The sequence below is a fragment of the Pholcus phalangioides genome, unplaced genomic scaffold (genome assembly GCF_987345545.1).
Source record: "Pholcus phalangioides strain wild (caught in Gottingen) unplaced genomic scaffold, Ppha-v1.0 ptg000004l_1, whole genome shotgun sequence".
NCBI lineage: Eukaryota > Metazoa > Arthropoda > Arachnida > Araneae > Pholcidae > Pholcus > Pholcus phalangioides.
In genome coordinates this window covers 22,778,375-22,802,092 of record NW_028301597.1, presented here as the reverse complement: position 1 = coordinate 22,802,092, position 23,718 = coordinate 22,778,375, and the positions used below count along the sequence as shown (strand labels likewise).

Here is a 23,718-nt window from a genome sequence, read left to right as displayed (position 1 = left end):
AAATTTCCGAAATTTCCGTACAACATTCTTACAGTTTTGTTAATAAACGTGCCGTTTACCGCATAATTCTATTGATCTTTGTTGTACAGATATTTAATTTTGAAATAAGGGCTTATTCGCTGATCACCCTGTATCTGATAAAAATATTTTCATGCATTGACGTAAGAAACAAATAAAAAATCTATTCTTATAACGACGGAATCAACTTATTTATGAGAATTCAATTTTTTTTCAAATTTTAGGCATATTTTATGTTCTAGAATCTGAAATTTATAGAGTCTTAAAGAAACTTGATTTTTACCATCTATTGTTCACCCCCCATTAAAACATATTGAAAACATTTTTTTTTTTGCAAACATGAATATAAATTGGTGTTTTTAGCATATTTTTAATTGAAAAAATACATCAACACAACAATTTAATTAATTAGAGTGTATTTCTTAATTAGCTAGAATGGTTAATAAAGGGTGAAATATGCAGTTCGTCTTATTTCAATGTTATCTATAAACAGATAAAACCATGCTTAGCAAAGTTGAATTGTTTTTTCCTTGATCTTTATTCCCAATTGCCTCAATTTGTGGTGATTTTTTTAAATCTGTGAACACAAAATTTCAGCAGCTCTAAAAAATGACACCAACAAGGAATCAATTCTTTCTGAGGGGAAAAAAGTACTGCACTTTTAAAGTACTAAGTTATGTACGTGTACTCAAAGATGCACTTTCTGAAATACAAAAAAATTTGAGAAGAGAAATTGGTATACAGTGGAACATACGCTAACGGACACTCCCTGTTAGCGGGCACCTTCCGTTAACGGACACGTTTCTTTATCCCCGGTACCGCAGAATAGGACTTCACTCCCCGGATCCAGGAGAACGGATCCAGGAGCAGTATTAAATTTCGCAAGTTTTTGAGAGAAGCAATTGTGGGGCAGGATGACTCATCTATGATATATACACATTTAATTGGACACTCTGCGATAAATATATAATACAGCTGAGATACACACAATATAAGATTCATTTCACACGAAGTAAAACGATATGAAACGGAAACCGCGTCTGGTCCCTCCTTCATCTACGTCAGAGGTCTTCAACATTTTTCCAGTCGCGAGCACTGCCTGTACCCATCATCAAAAGAAGAGCACCCTTACTGCAAGTGTGACATGAAAAATCAGAATGATTTTAATCCTTGAAAGTAATTTGTACAAGGTGTTTAATCAGAACCTTGATTAAGGGCTCGAGAAATCGAACGCGCACATAGAGCACTATGGGTGCTTCAGAGAGCATCGTGGTGCTCGCGAGCAACAGGTTGAAGATGCCTGATGATCTACGCCAACGTCTACTACCTCTCTAGAGCGTTCGCTATCCCTCCAGGAACTCGCAGCCCCGCACATATTACCAGAGGGCGCTCTTATCCAACCAAAAGCGATAGGACTTCTTCCTTCCCACATAATTTTTTTCTAAGGAAATACTTTTTTGCTGAATATTATTATGCTGAGATGAGAACCCGGGAAGAGAAGACTACCAGTCTTCATCGGGAATCGGACCCGGTCCTCTTGCAATGCGAACTAGCACGCTATCAAGTTACGGAGCGTAAATAAGAAAGAAATAGTCATGTCTCACGTGGTGTATATGGATAGCGTGATTGCCCGGGTTGCAAGAGAACTGGGTTCGACTTCCTGCGGAGACCGGTAGGCTCACCTTCACATATTATTAAAAAAAAATGTCTTTCCTTCATACATTGGGCTTGGAAAAAAATCAAAAATAGAAGCTTCTAAGATGATGTGCGATAGGCAATATTTAAAACTTGTGTGTGTGTGATTGGAATTCTCTCCAAGACTAATGGTTTAGGAGATAGCTATTGGAGAACGATGAGTATTGACACCAAGTATATCATCATTGTATTGTTGGGGGGTATAACGATAAGATAACATGTTTCAACTTGCATTATACGCATATCTAGTCTTGCACTTTCAACGATAGCGGTAATTGATTTCTTTGATGAATGACTCTGGACAATAAAAATGGCGTGGAAATAGCAGCAAAGATTGAATTCATTCACGCTCATCATTTTGGTTCGAGTTCTTTTTATGTGTTAAGGATGATGATGATGATGATGCCTTGAAAGAATCTCATTCTTTGTATCTCGAAATATTTTATTTCATAACAACGATTCCTATACATTTTTTTTTTCTTGTTCGGAAAGTATTGTGAGAAATCTTTTAGAGCTTTCATTATCATTTCTATCTCCATTTTTTTTTTCTTCTTGTCTTTAAGAATTTATGACTTTTCATGGAATCCATGACTTTTTTTCCCTATCTTGGGAATTCTTTTGTTCGGAAGAACAGCAATAAAGATATATCCATACGCTATAACCATAGTTTTGATTGTTTTCAAATTTTTTCGTGTGTTTTTCCCCCTGTTCACTTTATTTGAAATGAAATTCTCACAATCTATATTGATTTTTTATTTTTGTTGCGTAGGTGTAAATTGAAATTTCATCTGAATGCCGATTGATTTCCCGATTAGTTGTTCCCGAAAGATTTTAATCGATCAGGAAATCTGGAGTTTTGTATTTCGTCATTATTGATCGGGAATTAAAACTTGTGATGCTGATTGCTTGAAAATGCATATTTAATTAGATTGTTTAGTATGCCAGGAGATGACTGTGACCCTGACTTTGATTTGAGTCTACCCTGGGTATAGCATACATCGCGGGGCCATCATGACTCATTTAAAAAAATGTTGGTCAACAAATGCAGTCAAATCCTGTTATAACGAAAATTACAAAAATGAACTTTGTCATCATAACGAAGTTTCGTTACAACTGAGGTTGATGTTTCCAAGAGTTTTAAGTACGGAAATTATAATCAGATTAGTCAAATGCTATGCACTGATATTTCCCCCCCCCCCCCGTTATTAATGAGTATGACGATATTTTAGCAAGAAATTGGGATCATAATTACTGGGTACCAGCAATTCCTGCTAAAATGTTTGTAGTTGTTGGCGAAATTGCCAATTATTGCGGATAAGTAATCTTTGATGAGAAATAATGCTACAGTGCTATAACATATGGAGGGAATTTAAATGCTATTTACGAAATATATAAAACGAAAAATATAAATATTGAAAAACCATGGCTAATATAAAAAAGAAATAGTAAATTTATGTGATTATACATTTTTCATACATAATATAAATCATGCAAATATTTCCTTCTCTGGTTTTAGTAAAATCTGTGTGTAAAAGTAAGCTTCATAGGAAAAACAAGACATTTTTACAAAACAAAAAAAAAGTCGAGCAAAATTAAGGGAATGTCCCGTAAACGGGTCATTTCAATAAGCAATTCAAAGAGTAAAAAATATGCACTTCTTTTCCATCGTTAACTATCAATAGAACATCAGACATTCCCTTAACATGATGAGCTCTAATTCTAGGAATCTCTTGGGATCCTAGAATTAGGTATCTCCATAAAGATGAAAGCAAAAGCGACGAAAAAGTGTTGTTACAGCCGAGGTCGTTGCACTTTCATCGAATTCAAATTTATTCATCTATGCAAAAAGGAGCATGTATATCCGTATGTGTATAAAAAAGAGCATAAAACATTTAAATCATATTGTACAAAAGGGAAATAAAAAAAAGTCAGTGTACACAAAGTGTAAGTACAGTGTATAGGGTGTCCTGTAAGTCCTAATTCAGCCTCTATCTAATCAACCGTTCAACGTAGAGGTATGGTTATGTTGCCAGTTTCAACAGCGAAAATACAGTGTGTAATGAAAAGAAAAATCTAAATTTTGATACGGTTCCCCTGTCCTCTAAAATCAAATTATGAAGTTGTTGTCCTGTTCCTTCGAAGGGCAACAAAAAAAATCGAGGTTCCTAAGTGAAAAAAGAAGTTCCTTCTAAGTGAAACATTATCGCTGAGATATTAGACTTCAAAAATCTGAGAAACATCGACAAATAACAGCATAAATGAGGGAAATGAGATTTGTCCGATAGTTTATGCTTTGTTTCTAATTTTCTCCGATTTTTTGAATGCAAATATCTCAGCGAATATTGCATTTAGAAACGTGAACCCTTTTTTTTTTACCTCAAGAGAGACAGGGCACCAACTTTCTAATTGAAAATTAGAGGACAAGGGGACCGTATGAAAGTATAGATATTTTTATTTTATGCCATATTGTATTTTCACTCTCGAAACTGGTAGTGATTCTTGAATACATTTTGATCATTTTTTAAATTGGATCGCTACATGTTAAAAGGAGTCATGTCTCTTTTTTTTCAAGTTTTCAGGAGAGGGGAAAAAATATGTATATCTTCTCCAATAATTTGTTTTTATTAAAAAAAATTAATTGTAGTGTCTGTGGAATACATTTAATGAAGCCCTGAGACAGGATATTAAATTTTACTTGCTTAAGAACAGCCGCGAGAGAGTAAAGTCTCATACGGACATAACCCCCTTTTTAGAATTAAACATCTTAGAGCACCGATTCCCCAATGAAAAATCTCAGGAAAACACATAAATAAACTGATGTACGCAATGAAAAAAACTTCATTTAGCTTCTTATACTATACAAACTGTTTATTAGACAGGGAACAAAAGCACTCCTCTTCTGGTGCTTTCTAATGAATTAATGGTTGGTGCACTAAAAATCTGGTCCTAAAAATCATTATACTCTATTGGGATGTTTTTTTTTTATTCAAGTCGTCCATTTTTTCTTTGGTTATTGGAATTTTTGTCGATAAATAAGCCTTGCTTTGAGGTATTATCAGTGATACACCAGGTTTCCTTAGTGGGAAGATTCGTGAGCTAATGCCATTGATGTGTTGTGTACATTTCACTGTATGGAATGAATCTTTGTGAAGAGAAAATTGATGGTATTTGGCAATAGAGAAAGAAACCTTTTGTTCATTGCTTTCCAAACTTAAGATTTTCTTCTTGCACAGATTGGGCCACCTTTCAAGTTTTACTACAATAAACTTTGATGCATTCTAGTTGATCAAATCCACAAATTGGTCCACTGTGTGCAATCTCTCACTCCTTTTGATAACTCTTTTTATCAGTACGAAACCCCGATCACGAGGTAAAAAATATTGTCCTCTGATGGGGAAATATAATTTAATTTCCCAAAACGTCCACTAAGAACATCAAAAACATCTTCAATGTGTGATTTTTATTTTGCCCTCGATAGTTGTCTATTAAAAAAGTACAATATCTTCCACAGCTTGAGCTGCTGCATCGATATATTTTTTCGAAAGGAACGTAACTACATTCGGTTCTTTGCCTCAATTTGTTTTTGCCATAAACGAAACTTTTAATTTTACCATTTCTTAGGTTATGAACACCAAAGGTATTAACAACTCAGCTGCCTAAAATACACTCATGTCCACAAAATAAGGATAATTCAGAATCACAATCAGAATTAAAGTTAAAATTTCACCTGTAGAATTATCACACACATCTGCAAGAATGATATGCAAATTTCAGGAAGCCACCAGATGATGCCGATAGTACGTCACAATGACGAGAGTGTAAGAGGGGGTATATAAGGAATGGTGGCAAAGAAGTGAAATTATTCACAAGAGTTCTGTAAGGCGCTCAGTGCCATAAGCGAATAGTTATGACACAGAGGACGCATGTGGATGATTTTTTACGTGGTAGAATTGTCGGCCGCCTGGAATGTGGGCGTACTCAGATGGACTGTATTTCATCGCATGGGAGACATACAATGTATTTACCATCATACCAACCATGTAATAGTAAGTTTTTGTAGAGGAGATATTTTTTACAATTGCTCCAGGGAGCAAAAATCGTAGTTTTTACGAATGGTATCATACATACACCATCGTTTTTGTTCTTTATCTTTTGTTTAATAAATGGGCTTTATGAATAAGAAACGTTTGTTTTGTTTCTGAACCTTTATTTGCCGGAGCTGGCATTATCCTTAATTTATGGACATCAGTGTAGTAGATATCTTGCACTGGAATCCGAAGTAAGGATACAGTAGCCATATAGTCAATACACAGACGGATAATATCACTGTTTTCTTGAAAAATATTTTTAGCTTTTTTGATTGCATCATAAAATTTTTTACTCCTACTTTTATGTGCTAATAATTCTGCCACGGAAGTTCGCTTAGCTCAGTGTTTCCCAAAGTGGGTAATATCGCCCCCTGGCGGGCGATGGAATGGTCCAGTGGGAGATAAAAGCTACTGGCTTATAACAGGATCCTATGGGTTCGCTTGAGTAGGGAGGGGGGCGATGATGAGGGAGAAAAAAATTCTGAAGAATGGGGTGATGGAACGAAGTGTTTGGGAACCTATGCCTTAGCTGATTCACAAAAGACGGGACTTTTTATCTTAATATTCAACTCTCCGCATGTACAGCATGTATCCTTTGCCAGCCTTTCCAATCTCAGAGAAAAGTTTTCCTTAAAGTTCTTCCATTAAAACTGGTAAGAAATCTTCTCATCAGGGTGAATTTCTTTGAAGGTAAAGGAGAAAACGTCTCGATTTGACCTTAGGAAAACGTCTAGGAATTGAAGGAAAATGTCTGGGTGAAGGTAACTCAACAAGGGAATTTGCTGCCACCTGTTAGCGTTCTCGAGAACTAAATGTGAAAAGGGGTCATGTCCTGGGCTAGACACCATTTAACTTTTAACGTTCGTTTTTCTCAGCATCTAGAGGCGAGACTTCACCCTTTTTACCATGAAAACGATGCGTTGGCATCTCTATTGCATGATTCCATCAAAAAGATAGAAATTGAAAAAAAATTTGATATGACCCTTTTTTACATTTAGGGTTCCTTAAATTATTACGTCAGCATCGGGGGGGGGGGTTTCAGATTTGCTGACTTTTGATCGCAAGGGGGAGAGGGGGGTTTGAAGGTTGCTTACGTCATCAACCACCCCTTTTTGAAGATATGAAATATTCTAAGCTGCTGACGAAATTTTGCGAACGGGGGGGGGGGCAGTGTTTTGCTGACAGGGGCGGGGGGTCAAAAATGGCTGAAAATCTGCTTACGTAATACTTGAATGGTCCCTCAGCAATTCAATTAGAGCCATACCTCAACGACAAACAGTTGATAGGAAAATAGCCGGATTGAGACTTACAGGACATCCTGTATGATGCAATGGGGAAAAAGCTTTAAAAATGACCGGGAAATCGATGTTATAAGCAGGGCTCCAACATTAGTCTATAAGGAAATCAGTCGGGACCACCAGTTATTGAGCTTATAGCCGAAGTATCTATCGCCGTTATAACTGAGTTAAAACATATACGTAAAAAATGCGTTACTTTTTTTTATTTAAGAAAAGCGGTATTTTTTATTAATAAATTAATTTTTATAGTTTAACAAAGTTCTGCAAACAATGCTATCCCCCAGATTCTCCTATCTGAGCCAAGCATCATAAACATGTGATGTGAGTTCTTTTAACGTTAATGTTAACTGTTTGTAGTAAAATTGAAAATGTCACAGTGTATAAATGAGATACGTGAAATATTGCCAGAAAATTCTGTAAGCCAGAATATCGCATTGCTGAAATTTCTGACTTTCTTATTTTGCTTAACATTTTGTAAGCTAGAGTTCTTAGATGAAAGTTCTGTAAGCTGGAATTTTATGTTACTAAATTTGAGATGAAAATTCTTTGAGCTGGAATATTACGCGTTTGAAATTTCTCCAATAAAGATTATGTAAACCGGAATATCCTCTCATTTCTTATGCTCTGAAATTTCTTATATGGAAATCCTATAAACTGGAATATTATGTCTCTAAATTAATTAAATGAAGAATCTCGAAGTCGGAATATTACGTCACTGAATTTTTCTAGATGAAAAGTTTGAAAGCCGGGATCACCGAAGTTTCCTAGCTGGAAAGTCTGTAAGCTGGAATATTATGTCTCCGAAAATTACTCAGATGTCAGACGTGGATGTCATACTTTACCATACTGTAATAGAAGTACTAGAAGATATAGGAGTACGTCTAGTCCTATAGCGCATACGTACTGCTCTTTATGATATATGTCCGAATTCGAAATGACCGTGGGTGTGAAATACAATATTTTCGTGCCTACCATTTGTCGAGAAATGATATTTCACAGGAGAAACAGAGAAACAAACAGCTAACCACTATAAACGTGGGAAAAAAAATACGTATGACATTTCTTCAGTAAAATCACTCGGTTAAATCACTGCAACTCGCCCTACTTCAATTTGAACCTCTAGCCGCGGGCAACGCGAATATCGCACTAAATGTATTCTGTAAGATTTCGCGGGGATACGCCATTATCGCACAATTCAAACACAATACCAGTCAGGTTTGTTGAAATCCGGACAAGTGAATTTTTAATACACAGTTTTTGTTATTATTTATCTTTTTCCCGTTTCCGCACTCTTCATAGCAGACGAATCTCCTTTATTATAAAATTCATATCATTTTATTTACCTCCCAATAACACTTGAAAACAAAACCCAGAAAGTCAGTCACACTATAACCATATAATACAACGCAAACTCTGAGCCAATTTTCCTTTATTCAGTCTCACACCGATAAAACTCTACGCATCTAGCAGAAGCAAAAAATCAAATCGCAATGAAAACCGTCCGCTATTTTTACTAGCATCATCACTCTGAGCAACATAAAATAAGCTGGACGATTTCTTTATTTTTTTATTTTTATTTTTGCCTATTTATATTTTCTACGTGACGAAATGAAGATGGCAAGGATATCTCTTTAACTATACCAGGGACCGTAAGAATATATGCTCGTATATACCGCAACAGTAACCTTGTCAGGAGTCATAAAAAATAACACTTCGATTCTGACTGTGGGGGCCTTTCCTTACATAGCCTGGGTTTTTGGCCTTTCGATAGCGATAGAGATTGTAAAAAATTTATGGTTCAGGAAGAACTTGGGAAAACGCTTTCCATAAAAGAAATATTTGGTTCGGATTTTCGTGTCTTGGTAAAGGAAGTAGGAATAATCGAATACTTCGACTGCCAAAGGAAAGTACAGATATACAAAAAATACCCCCCGTCCATTTTTTTTTTCCAGACATATATGCATCCGAACTCATAACTTCTTTTGTTAATGTTTAAATATATGGGGATAATAGATATAAATTTATAGCAGCAAAATACGTAGCTCGTTAGGGGTAGTAGAGAAATATATCGATTCCCATTTGTAAAATATTGTACGTATTGTACAAACGTGAGAAATTCAAACTTTTCTCAAGTGAGAAAGAATTCGATCGTTTCCTGCACGGTTAATATTTTATACATGTTGTAAATAATTGGGATCGATTATCGGAAAACGTTTCAAAAATCATTAACTTTGTTTGTCGAAGTAGGCTTTTGCAACTCAGTAAATAGAATGCATACAACGTTGCATTTAAGTTTTTTCTAAATATTTTTCTCTTATGCATAAAAAAAAATGCAACTTTCTTCTTTTTTTTCAATATAATTTGCATGTAAAATGCATTTTGTATTTTACGTTCCATTTTTTTTTTTTTTTTTGAAGTAAGATTGGATAAATAACTTTCCGAAAGTGCTCTGAAAGTAAATTTAGAAATGTATTTGATTTACATTTATTCATGAAATATGCACGATTTCAGTATGAATGAGTTATTTAAACAGTCTATTACTAATATTTATACTTATAACTGCTTAAGCTTCATGGCAAAGTATCTAAATATTCCCAAAAGAGAACCATTACCATTCTAATTCCCTCACTAAAGTACGGCATTGAGCAAACTAGTACTTGCAATGCTGGAAAAACTCTTGGAGATTTTCGGTTCTTGTGAAGGGTCTTTGAAAATTCTTTCTATCATTTCATTGAATCGTTCCCAAAGTATTACAATATTGATGAGAAGTAAAGGCTGTAGACATCTCGGTAAATTTCAACACATAATAATAGACATACGCATGAAATGGGCAATTTTTTATACTTTCTTATTTTCAGCGGAATCCGATGAAGAGGTTTTTTACTATTGTGTGCTTTGAAATGAGGCACTTATTTTATCAAACTTATTTTATTTATTTATTGGTTAGGCGATGCGTAGTTTGGTGTAAGTTCAGTGTTGTTCCAAAATGTAAAAAAAATACACGTTGTTCTTTTTTTAAAGCTTTGTTTCTATTTCATTTCAAATTGTATTGTTCAGTATATTTTCGATTCCTAAATTGCTGCATGTGCAGGTTATTGTACTTTTTCGACTGCAAACATCATAATTTAACTTCATGTAATACACGTTTTATGATATAGGTATTGTGGGAATATGTTGATGATTATCATTTGTCATTGATTAATTTTAAGACTATGTGTTGAACTGCATATTCACGACTATATGGACGGTTTTCTTGAGCAGAAAGTTCGTGTAAAAAGTTCTAATTTTTCCTTCTTTTCTTTTATCAGGTCATAACATTTTTTATAGTGCTTTTGCTTCTTAAACGATTCGTTTTATCTTTGGTATTTTTTTTTTCAATATTTATTTCGGTTTTTGGTTTGAAAGTTTTGTATTATTATGTATTATATTTTTCCGGTATATATTCTTTTTCGTAATTTACTATTTTTTTAAAAATGTTTTGCTAAAAAAATTATTTAATTTGTTTAAATTAAGTAAGTTAAAGAGAAAACACAAACTGGCCTACTCTTTCGAATAATTTTTGAGAAACTAACTTTTTCATATTTTTCGTTGAGACAGACTTTTTAAATTACCTTTATTTCCTCTTTGCAACATCCAAGTTGTTTTCTATCATCATACTAATTTTTCCCAATTAGGCTTCACTTAATATCACTGAAACTTAGCATGACCATATTACGCTCACGCGTCTCATACCGTTTGATTGAGGGTCTTTAGTAAAAATTTATCGATATCGATGTCGGTAATGAATATTGTAACGATAACTTTTCAAATTCATATCTGCGACTAAAGTTTCATATAATTGATTCATGTTCCAGATTCTCTCTTGCTGGTGAGAGACATGGGGAAAGATATTGCTTTCCAATTCATATTGAATGGTTTCCTCAATGTTGAAACATTCTTCTTTATAAGGTAAGTACAGTTATCGAGTATTTCATTCATCTTTTCTCAAAGCGTTTCTCTGTTATCTAATGTGTTAGAGATAATGTAATTTTTTTCTCTTTCTCATCCCATTCCAGTGCTGTGCTGGTGATTTATGTACGAATGAAAATCAGAGACAGGGATTTCAATGTCGGGCTCTATATTTTTAGAAGATTATGGAGGTAACATTGAAAGTCTCACATAACAAAAATTTTTGCTTTTTTAATTCATTTCCATAAATTGTATAAAGGAAGAGAGAAAGGAAGTTTTTTCCCCTTAATTCAGTTGTTCCTAACTTTTTCAGCCACGATCCGAAATCAACAATACGATAAAATTTAAATACAATAAATTTTTCGACCCATCGGTATATTTTTAATGTAAAAGTTTTTATTAAAAATATTTTTGATCAGCAAAATGTTTAGTTTTCGGAATTAGTGAAATTAATGTAGGGTGTCTTAACAAGAGGGACAACAGGGAAAAAGTATTTATCGTAAGATATATATTTCATGGAGAACTTTACATTTTATTTCTCATTTTTGAAATAGTGGATATTCTTTTTGGGATGTGCTTACAAACAACATATTTGCTGACGTATCAAACCTCTTCAACCGCAGTCGAGGGGAAGTCCCTAATACTGCTTTTGTGCAGGGCCGGGGCAGCATAAAGTCAGAGTCGGACCCTGCATCCACTCTCATTCATGAGTAGCATAATTTTGGCGCAATTGCGAATCGGCTTACTGACCAGCTCAAGTCTAGAGAGCTAAACATCTCAATACATATCCACAACGGCTTCAAACATCAATGCCCCATGCGCAATTCAAAGCACCGTCTTGGACAAGCATTTACTTTAATCGTAACGCCATAGCTAACATGTAAGAGTCTATAAGACATGCTCAATTTAATGACATCGAACAAATGAACTGAATGCGTTGATATGATTATAAACGATCAAGAGTTCTTGAACTTGGAAAGACCTCAGAGTATCAGAATCATTTATAGCCACCAAACCATTAACGATTGATTATCTCGCACGGATTCGTTGTTTGAAACATTGCTGGTAATACCCATGTTTCAACACTATTTCCTGATCATGGTTTCAACACATGAACTATGATTACGGGAACGTAAAATTAAATGAATCTAGTAAGGTTCACCGAAATCATTAGATTGCACGGGGCAGCAGTGCTTGGATTTTAATGAGCTTACCCTCTTGAGATGAGTGAAGTCCTACACGCAATGTGTGAAAATACACGCCTTTATCGGGTCCACGTCAGGTCAAATGTCTTTTGTCCTGCGGCATCAAATTTCTTGATATGGACAGACCTTGAAGCTTTTACTTATACGCCTCGGAATGTGTGACCGTTATTGATGGTTTATTTCCGGTAGAAAATCGGTTTGATCAAACTAGTTGAAACCAAATATGTAAGAATTGCAAAATACCACTACCAATCCAATTTGTGTGCGTGCGTGCATGCGTGTTTTTCACCAATTATTGGGCAAAAATCTGAGCTGTTGTTAGTGTCAAAAACTCATCATTGAGCAATTAAATCCAAATCTTCAGGGTGATTCTAAATTTATGAGACAAACTTTAAGCGGTGATGTAAGACACATAAACATACAGTTTTGGTCATAAAATGTGTGGTCGAACCGCAATTGCAAAGATGGTAGAGGGTGTTTTTAGAGAGTGCGCAACAGAACTTCACTAAAAACAAACATATTTTTCCGAAGGATTTGGTGTGATATGTGCTATCAATCATTCCAGGGTGCATGTGTACCCTCGGATCGGATCGGAGTTTGTTTTTTATTTGGTGCAATGACCATAAGGGTTATGCTGCTTAAAAAAATTATCAAGTGGTACAAGTGATCAAGTGGTGGCTTGCGGCAGAATTTACGTTACCCAAATTACAACATGAGAAAGCCTACTACATTTGAAATGCTCTGCACCATAGTTTTACAAATTTTTTTGTTCCATCGCCTCCTTCTTCAGAAATTTTTTTTTCACCCCCTAAATAAGCCCGTAGAATCCAATTATAACCGTGACCATTCGATCGTGTTTGATAGCACATATCGCAGCTTATCCGTCAGAAAAATATGATATTTGCTTTCGGTAAAGTGCTCTTGCACGATCTCTAAAAACACCCTCACAGCCTTTGTCATTGAGATTTGTCCACACATTCTATGATCAAAAATGCTTGTTTAAGATGCGAGTCTTAAACAAGTTTGATCACATTTTAAAGTTTGTCCCATGAATTTAGAATAAATCTGTATATTCTTAAAAATTATCATTCATGTTGGTTATTCATTTTCTTTGTGCGTATCAGGCTTTTGTGGCCATCGTTAGTTGTATTATTCTGGAAGATTTTCGAGCAGTTTGGCAAGCTTATTCGACACTTCACCAGCCAGGCCAGAGATCGGTGTATAAGTCAACCTTTTTCTTCCATGGTTTTTTAAGCTTGCGATAGGTGAAAAATGACAAGCCAATTGACGAAAAATATCAATATAAAGTCTCAAGTCGATCATAGTAAGTATCATCGGCGCGGAAAAAGCCTGATATGCTTCATCAGTTGCCTGTAGAGGTAAAAAATTTGTCAACTGTATCGCAAGCTTGAGAACTAGAAAACAAGAAAGCGTACTTATTTTTATTCGGGACCCTAACGGGGAGGCTAACACTACCCGTTAGCAAACAAAAACTTCGGTAACGTTGATTTCGGTTATCGGAGAAGGCTTTACTATTTTCGTATTTCACCTCATATGAATTTCATGAAAAATGGTGCCGTTGGTAATATTTCAGGTTGACACCGCCATTCATGTCCGTCATCGCTTTTGCTTTCCTCACTCCTCTCATGGGAAATGGTCCGATATGGAAAGAAACAGTCGGGAAACTCGTGGATAAATGCAGAAAGAACTGGTGGACGAACTTATTGTACTTCAATAACTTTGTTCCTTCTGAGGAAATGGTGAGTAAATGGTACCTATATACTCATATCCACAGCTTAATTTAAGACATTCACTGAAGGTAAAGCGTCGATAAAGGGCAGTGGACACATCGACCTCCATCTTGGAACAAAAAACTGGTTTGGAACAGAAAAAGAACAGGACAGGGATCTGCGATTGCTATAGAGCTCCTTCAACCCCTAGGCTGACTCATCCGCCATCTTTGAGTGAAGTGTGACATCAGTATTATCGTCAGAGACTATCCTGCTTTTTTAACGATTAGACATCACTTTGAGCGCCAAAACCAGTTTTGCGTTCAAAAATGGAGGATAATGAGTCCACTCTCCTTTCTAGGCACCTAAATTGTCCGAAATGATAATTATTCCACTTCAAGCTGGTTGGTGAGTAAGCCTAGTATTTAAAGGAGCTCTAGCTAAAAGTGTAGGGAAAAGAAGACCAACCTGAAGTTTAACATGTGTTCCTGTGTTAGGATAAAATGTCAATGCCAATCAATATAGTGAAGCAAAGAGCAGTTCAAGTGAAATAACTAGTATAAATATACTAATAGTCAGATTTATGAAGAAAATCACTTTTAATCCCTGGCTGCCTGAATAGTCAGAGAAAAACTGCTGTCAAAAACGGCTGCGTGGCATAGAAAAAATTTCCCCTCGGTTCTCTTTTATTAAAAGGTAGATGGCACTGGTATTCATTTGTTGCAAATGCAGTGATACTTTGCCTGACGAAGATAATTCGTTCGGGAATAACGTTCGTTAGCCTAAAACTTCGTAAGCCGAGGCGTTTTGTTGGCCGGAAACCTACTTAAGAAGGACACTGTATGAGACGGAAACCTGTCTTACGGACGAATCAGAAAATAGTCCCTTTATTGATTGACGCTTTTATGTGTGTATGTACACACACCTTTATAAAATGAAAACCTGGCCGAAATCGAATATTATTTCTTGACGTACCGTTTTGTACAGGTTTTATAGTAAAATACAATCAAACAAAAAAGATGTGATAGAAACATAAAATCCAGGTTCGATCCCACAATCATCAACAAAATATTGAGTGAGGACAAGCAGACACTCTGGCAATACACAACAATGTATAATCATCTTACATAGTACAAATAAACCCGTTAGAGAATACAGAAATAATAAAAAATAAATGAAAACTAACATATATATATATATATATATATATGTGTGTGTGTACACCCATCTGTACATCATTTTAAGAACTTGGAAAAAACGTGTTGAAAAATTTCTTTGAATAAAGATTTAGATCTTCCCTGGAGATTATGGGATGATGGGAGCACGCTAAGAGTAAAAGACAGACGCGTTTTTTCATTTCAACGTTTATTTGCAGCTTGAAAGTGTTTTTCAAAGATATATCTTTTCAGTGTCTTCAGTGGCTTTGGTACGTGCCGGTCGACACCCATCTGTACATCTTGGCATTGCTAGTTGTAATACCTATTAAAAAGTAAGTGTAACCTTTTATTATTCACGATATTTTCCGTTATTTTCGAAGATTGAAAATATTTTTGAGGTTTCCAATCATAATTTTCATTAACGATTTCATTATTTACGCTTCTGTATTTTCTCTCCTATCTAGACACCCACGTATAGCCTTGCTGATTATTGGCTCCATATTAGGCCTCAGCATCGCCGCGGCCGCTTTCAACCACGTGTATTATGAACTCACCCCTACAGCCATATACGCATATCCTCATCCAGATGACATCAACCATTACGTTGACCGTGGCTACTTCAGGACGTATCTTCACGTTGGAACTTACTGCATAGGAATGGCTGTGGGATACATATTGTCCACTCAACCAAAACTAAAAATTCCTTTGGTCGCGAACGTTGTCGGTTGGCTGGTCTCGATCGTGATGGCCCTGGCTGTGTTGTACGGGGTATACGATTGGAACCAGGGTAACGTGCCATCTCTAGCCTTGTCTACCTTGTACGCCAGCACGTGTAAACTAGTCTGGGCACTGGCATTGGGATGGGTCACCATCTGCTGTTGCACCGGAAATGGAGGTAGCTTATTTTCTGTTGATCTTTAATTTCTCATATTCTCTTTAAGTATATTCGTAGTTGAGCAATTTTCTCTGACATCGAGTTTTGAGGGTGAACCAAAAGTTACTCGACCTTTTAAAAACTCACAAATATTGAAAACAAAATCATAGTATGCTTGTTTGGTTTCCATTAAAGTTTATGCAATGGATTCGGATTTTAATTAATAACAATTAATTTAATAACAACATGAAAACTCATCATTTTTGCCCCGTATGCAAGAGGGTATGGGTTCGAGGGTTCGAGAGTCCTGGCGGAGACAGGATAACTTTTCTTTCTGAGTTCACCTTAGTATAATATCCAGAAAATATCTGTTTCCTTGATATCTTAGGCTGAGGAAAAAATCGACTATCTCTATCTACCGTGCCACCTGGGGAGTATTTCCTGAAGTTAAGAAGTGCTATTAATGCCTCTACTTCAGCGCGTCACGACACAGTGCGTGGAATAAAGAACGCAGGGTCGTGTCTCCATTGGTGTAGATCAGTGTTTCTCAACCTTTTTCAGTCCATGGCACCCCTTTGGACGATATTTCCTTCCCATGCCCCCCCCCGCTCATCCCAGATCAAGAACCTTTCTACTTACTGAATTGAATTTAATCAAAACTAAATTTATAATGAACAAATATTTTATGAATAAAATTTAATTCTGGAATCCTGGGCCAAGCATGGATCCAGAAGGTAAATGCTCATCCCCTCCAAGAGTCAAATGAAATGTGTAAAATATGGAATGATCCACATAATGAACCTACAATCGACCCTCCTGACACATCACCCTGGCTCCGTGCCTACCCTGGACTAGTGTTCAGTGAGCTTCCTTCTTGTGAAGGGTTTTATGCATTGCTGTCTCAACATCATGGGTCCCCCATCCAAAGTAATGTTCTGGCACCTCATATTTAGCTGGAAGTGATTACGTACTTATATTCGAAAATTATAAAACCGAATCTCATCATGTAGGGCCTCCCAAAGCAGGATAGTCCCTAGGCTATACCCCCGCATAGGCCCGTGGATTAAGATGGCCCTGGTTCTATGGACAGTTCTGTTGGATTCTGAAAGTAGTAACATTTTCTCCCCTCATATTTCAGTTGAAAGCTCAAATTCTTCACAACTCTCTGTGGCCCCCTTCACACATGTCATGGCTCCCCTTTCACCGAATTTTCACTCGTGGCCCCCTTAGAATATTTCAGGACCGTAAGGGGGGCCATATAGCCCCAGGTTGAGAACCACTGGTGTAGATCATAGTTTCCCAACCTTTTTTGTCCCATCGCGCCCCCTTCTTCAGAAATTTTTTTCTCCCATCGCCCCCCAACGCAATCTCACCCATAGGATCCTATGTTATACCCGTAGCTTCTACCGCCCCCTGAAACTTTCCAGCGCCCCCAAGGGGGTGTTAACGCCCATGTTGGGAATCACTGGTGTAGATGGTAGCATGCTCGCCTGGTATGCAAAAGAGCCTGAGTCCGATTCCCTCGGAGACAATATGTGACTTTTCTTTCCGAGTTCACCTCAGCATAATATAAAGGAAATATGTTTCCTTGAAAATGAGAACTTCTTAAAAATTTTCCTTGATAATAGATGTCTATAAGATCTGTTATTCTTTCTTCTGATGATGTTTAATGAAATCAAGTTTTCAAGCGTACTTAAGGGTATCACGACACTTGAAGATTTCTCAAAAACGACTTCAAAAATATTTCATTCGATTGTAAATCAAATGTCATGTCAATCCGTTAATTTGTTCTTCTAAAATAAAAGAAGCGATTAATTATAGTTTAAACGTATAAAAAAAAAACACTTTGAATGCGATTGTAGATGGATAGTGTCATGAATGAACTCAGATTGTAGTTTTTGAGTTCATCCAAACAATTTTCTGCACTAAAGATTATAAAATTTTACAAAAATGTTTATCCGACATGTGTATTAATAAAATGAACCTCAAGCGTGAATGTCTGACCCAGATAGTTAATAGATCTGACCCTATATCGTTAGATTTTCATAAATTTTTAAACTTTGAAAAGGTATATAAATTTCAAAAATCTGAATTCAAAATTTTTTAAAAATACTTCCCTTTAATCAGTCGCTCGAAGTGTAATTTTACTAATACATGTCGAATAAACATTTTTGCAAAATTTCAGAATTTTTGGGGCAGTAGTGGTTGTTTTTTTTTTCAGTCTTATAGATGAACTTAAAAACTGCAATCTGAGAAAATCGCGTTAGAAATGCTTTTTCTTCTACACATTTATTTTATAATTCATTATTTCTTTCTTTTATTTCAAAAGAACAAATTAACCAATCGACACGATTTTTTTTCATTTGATTTGCGATTGAATAAGATGTTTATTAAAGTAATTTTTAATAAAAGTAATTTAAGGTAGTCGGATTCTGAACTAGTTTAAATCTTGTAAACCCACTAACATAAACTGGAACAGAAAACCAAAATTTTGTGGATGCATAGCTTTTCAGTTCATGCACCAAGGTGCTCATGCATGTATTAACATGATTTTTCAGGCTTGTGATGCAATGATATTTCAAAAATTACAATGTTTCAAGAATTCATCTATAATCAATTAACAGTATTTCAACTCCTTGGAATTGTTTCTGAGCATTTACCAAGTAATTTCTAAGATGCCATAATTTAAAGATACAACAGATGTGTATAGATGCACAATTATAATCAGAATAGTTCTTTGTAGAATGCAAGAAAATGTATGTACGTGAAAATTACATTTTTCCCGGGGAAATTTTGATGGGTTTTTTTTTTCACCCTAGGGTTTTTTTTCACCCTGTCACATAGAATATGTAATTTCATTTGTATATCTATGTTTCTCATGGAAAATGCTAAATATCTCGAAATTTTGGATGATTTTCCTCGCCGAATTGCTGTGAATGAAATTGGTGACACAAACTTTGGTGAAAACTCCATACTCTTGTGAAAAGTTGTCAAAGTGCCGTGATTAATTGTCTAGTTGTTTTTGGTCAATCCTGTATATGTCCTCTCATGGAACATTTATCTCATAATCTTATGTGATCACAACTTTTTCAGTATCAATATCATTCCAAAGAGGTTTTTGAAAATAAGAATGAAAGCCGGTATATAATAAAAACCACACTGCCTATCTAAATTCATCGGATCACGCTGAATGCTATATTTCCACTTTCACAAAGTTTGAGAGAGAGAGAGAAACACTTATTAAACAAGAAACATTCTCCTCATGTAAATACCAACGGCAAATACAGCCTCTTGTTAGTAATTCCCAGAATTCAAAGAAGATAACGAACTTGACTTTGCGATTAATTACGAACTTAATTGCGACAATCAATTACAGCTCTTTAAAAAAGACGCATTTATTTACGAAAGGAAACAAGATTTTGAACATACATGTAAAAAAAAGGAATTTTCCAACAGGATTTGAATTAGAAAGTTGTTTTTTTTTTGAATTTTTGGCACGACTCTTGCCAAGTCGGAAACACTATTCTCAAGATGAAATTAGTTCTAGAAGATTTTCTTCGATGTGGGAATTTTATTTTTTTTAATTTCCTCAAGTATTTACCCTTTCAAGTAAAGTATTTAGATACTTAATGTGGAAACTAATTGCTTCAAAATAAATAACCATCTCCAAACAAACAAGACGGGAAAAAATACATTTTAAAAAAAAAGCAATAGGAAAATTCTTTTTAAAATATTCTTGAGAGCTTGAAAGTAATTGCGTTTCACGATCCGATGTTCGTTTCTGCCCAATAGGATTAAAACTAAACACTCAGAAGCTCTTTAAAAGGATTTTTAATAAATCAGTTTTAAAATTCTTCGTCAATAGAAGCTTTACTTTTCTTTTTTTTCTACTAAATAGTTTTGAATAGACTCGAGCATCAAAAAAAAACTTATCTCTAATAGAAATGAAGCTTTATTATGGCTCCAGTTTAACTTATAATATTCAATTAATGGTCGAAAACGATATTATGACGTCCACCATCATTCATGTGCTTATTAATATGCATGGATTTTTTTTAAAACTAAAGTTTCGATTGAATTAGCTCGGGTGTTTTTTAGAATTTTTATATTTGTTCATGAATCCGTGAAGAATTAAGAAAGTTTCTTTCATTGAGAATTTGATCAAAATTTATAAAGTAGCTAACTTAAATGCGTTTTTCAAGCTCATATTGCTGTGTGTGTGATGTTACATCGTTTACTAAACATTCCAACCAGTTCATATTAGTTGCTATATAATTTTAGATTTATTAAATATTATAGCGTATATGTGTATTGATTTTCCCTTCTGTCAACCGTCAGCACCCGCAAATTATTTCTCCTACTTATTATTTTTTTAATTAATAATTTCTCAAATTATTTCTGTCATTTATTCATTTTTTGCTGTCATCACAAGTTATATATATATATATATATATATATTTGTCTCACTTATTTATTATTTATCTGTCCGTAAATTATTTTTCTCTTTTTTTCTTTTGCTTTTCCGCATTTTCTCCCATTTCTTTATGTTTTGTCTGGCTTCAAATTAGGTATTTTTCCTATTTACTTTCGGTTCGTAAATTATTTCGCCTTTTTTTTTGCTTATCCACAAATTATTTCTCAAATTTATTCATTTTTTGCCGGTCCACGAAGTTGGTGAACTACTTTTTACTGGGTGGCAGTGGTAAAAATGTTGAAGAATATCACTGCGGTATACCACTTACACATTCTTGTATTTTAATATGTATTACAAAAAAAAATTGTTTCTTTTCAGCTCTCAAATCGAAAGAATAATGAACATGAAATAAAAGTTTTACCATTTAAGGGTTAAAGGTCTAGATAGCATTAAAAATTAACAGCAGATTTAATTGAAAAATTAATATATTTTTCTGTTACTAGCTATTTTTGTCATAATTTTTGATACGATTGTTGTTCACAATGTGTTTTAGGAATTATCACATCGATTCTGAGCTGGCAAGCGTTCGTTCCTCTAAGCAGGCTGACGTTTATGGCGTACCTCATCCATCCTATTACTCAGCATATGTATATAGGGAGTACCAGAGTCATGATGTACAGTGAGCATAAAGCACATGTAAGAAGGGGTTTTTCTAATTCTCAATTTTCGTATATTGCTGTTGTAACCTCCTCAAATGTGGTTTTACGTGAAAAAACACTTTCTATAAGGGTTGCCTGATTTACAAAATTGAAGAAAGGGACACTTATTTCTCGATTAGCTGTCAGCTTGAAATGCAGATGGCGGCACCAATTAACACGTACGATCATACGCATTTGTCTGGAGATTTAACGGAACTCGATTGTCTCTGTCTTCAATAAAAATTTACGGGACATCTCTTCTTTATTTTCATGTATTTTTGGCAGTCCTGACTTTTTCATAAAAATGCCTCGACAAGTGTTCGTAAAACCCAAAAAGTAAGAACCGCCCCCCCCCTCCACCCTCCGTTTATTGGATAAACGTTCCCTCTCCCTGAATTATGGAATTCAGCTTCGCAAATAATGACGGTGATTAAGGCGATCATCAGGTGGCAATTTCCAATGATAAGTGAGATGTCCTGCTTTCGTCTTTTTATGGAATAGCGTCATATGGAATATTTATCAGTACTTTCCAAGTTGGAAATTTGGCAACTCCAATAATATTCATCTTGAAAGCAAAAGAAAAACAAAAATAAATAAATATATATATATATTGGTTTTCTAAATCAATCTGACATTAATTTTTCCTTGTTATTTATTTTCAAGACTTTTCTGTTCATGGGTCACGTGGTCGCTGCATACATAGGAGCATTCATCTTCAGTCAGCTGTTCGAGTCACCTTTCATGCAACTCGAAAAAGTCATGTTCAGAAGCATGGTTAAGAAACGAGAAGAAAAACCATTTGAGGAACAGTCGAAAGTCGATTCGAACGGCAAATTAGAAAACGGGACGATCTTCGAGAACTTCTCGGCCAAGAAAGAAGACAATGGCGTATACGGCATCAAAATTAGGAGAACAGAATTCCACTCTTGATTACAGAACTACTGTATATATTTATATAATCGCTTATATCATTCGAAACAGGAGTTGCGCAACCTTTTCAGTCCGCGGGTCAGATAAGCGGTATTTTTTGCAAGCAGAAACGTGTACAGATAAAGGTGACACCATAAGACCGTCATTTTACGGTATATTCCCGTCCAAAGCTGTATTAAAAAATGTCCCGTTTTTTTCTTTTTGTTGAATTTTTATTCTTTACTGAAATCGTGTGAAAATATTATATATATATATATATATATATATATATATATATATATATATATATAATTTTTTTGCGAATTATACATTATTATACATTTTAATACATTACGATTTGCAGTAGGGATCTATTTCCCGTTGGCGATTTTTCAGAACTTAGATAACTTGCAACTTTACAAACTTTTGACAGTTTTATTGGCTATAATTAGCAACTTTACTTGCCTTTGACAATGTTTTTGATATTGTCATTGTTTAATGACAATAAAATAATATGATAAAAGGTAATTTGCGATGTTTCGTCCGGATCCTGATTTCCTGCATTTTTATCGAGCGATATGGTCAACCCTAGGTATAGATCATATTGTTACTTTTTTTCGGAACGGATAGAACTAATTGGGGGGAGGGCACATTTGGCCGTCAGGCCGGAGGTTGTGCACTCCTGGTTTGAAACATTATACGTAAATCTAAGAACTTTTGAATTAGATTGACATCCAACTTTGAATTGAGCTGAGGTTCGGTATGTTAAACTTGTATACGTGCACGAGAGCAGGAACTAATACTAAACCAAACATGCACCTCGTCCATGTTCCCGTGCGGCATTTCTAACGAATTTATACATGTTGGAATGTGTGTGCGGGTCCTATGAACCTAATATGAAGTTTGTTCCTCTGTAATGCTTGTTATGTGTAACGAGCAAGAAGTGAAAAAAATTGAGCTGTCATTGAACATCGATATGAATGTTAGGAACGCACGTACTGAATTGTGAAGCATTAGTTCCGACACTAATTTATTGTGTAAAAATGGTATTATTTTCAAGCGTATTGCGGACATTTGCTATTAGAACAGTGTTGATGCCCGATGAGAAGAGAATGAGCTAATGTTTTTTTCCAAAGATGCGTATTGATTACACTGCTCAACACTCATTTTATTGCCGAAGAATATTTCATTGATTTTAGGGTGACTTTTTGACACTGATTCCAAAGCTGGCATTGGTTTTGTTAGATTGGCTCTATTTTTCTAAATCATAGAAAGCACAATGGAACTGCGAGAAATGTGAATCAATAATGAACTTACGATCGATACACATAAACCACGGATGTCCGATGATGATATAAATGTTATACAGGGTGCCTAGCAAACGGGGTATGGAATTTTACTGGTGAGCCATTGTTTCAAGAGGGATACTTAGTTAGAAAAATTATCCAAATAACGTGTAATACTCAGATGTGTCATTCATGTTTCAAGGGGTTGTATAGTTATTAAAATAAAAAATAACTTTTTATAGTGTCCCGACCAAAACACCCAGTTAGAAAGTTGTTGCCCTGTCTTTCTTCACGCCAATAAAACAATTCCATGTTTCTAGGTGCAATATTCATTGAGATATTCTTTGAATTCAAAAAACGGAGGAAATTTGGGAATAACAGACTTAAATGCGGGTAAA

The 23,718-nt window shown here is 35.1% G+C and overlaps 1 protein-coding gene across 1 annotated transcript in view; it reads left to right on the top strand.

Annotated features, from left to right (window-relative positions):
- Positions 1-22,307, top strand: part of LOC149086772 (nose resistant to fluoxetine protein 6-like) — a 52,877-nt gene extending 30,570 nt beyond the window's left edge. The window contains exons 7-13 of the mRNA XM_089231821.1: positions 10,954-11,047; positions 11,155-11,238; positions 13,847-14,012; positions 15,392-15,471; positions 15,604-16,034; positions 20,981-21,123; positions 21,789-22,307. Of these exons, the coding sequence (XP_089087947.1) occupies positions 10,954-11,047; positions 11,155-11,238; positions 13,847-14,012; positions 15,392-15,471; positions 15,604-16,034; positions 20,981-21,123; positions 21,789-22,055 (1,265 nt within the window). The 3' untranslated portion in view covers positions 22,056-22,307. The remainder of the gene's footprint in view (positions 1-10,953; positions 11,048-11,154; positions 11,239-13,846; positions 14,013-15,391; positions 15,472-15,603; positions 16,035-20,980; positions 21,124-21,788) is intronic.
- The last annotated feature ends 1,411 nt before the right edge of the window (positions 22,308-23,718 follow it).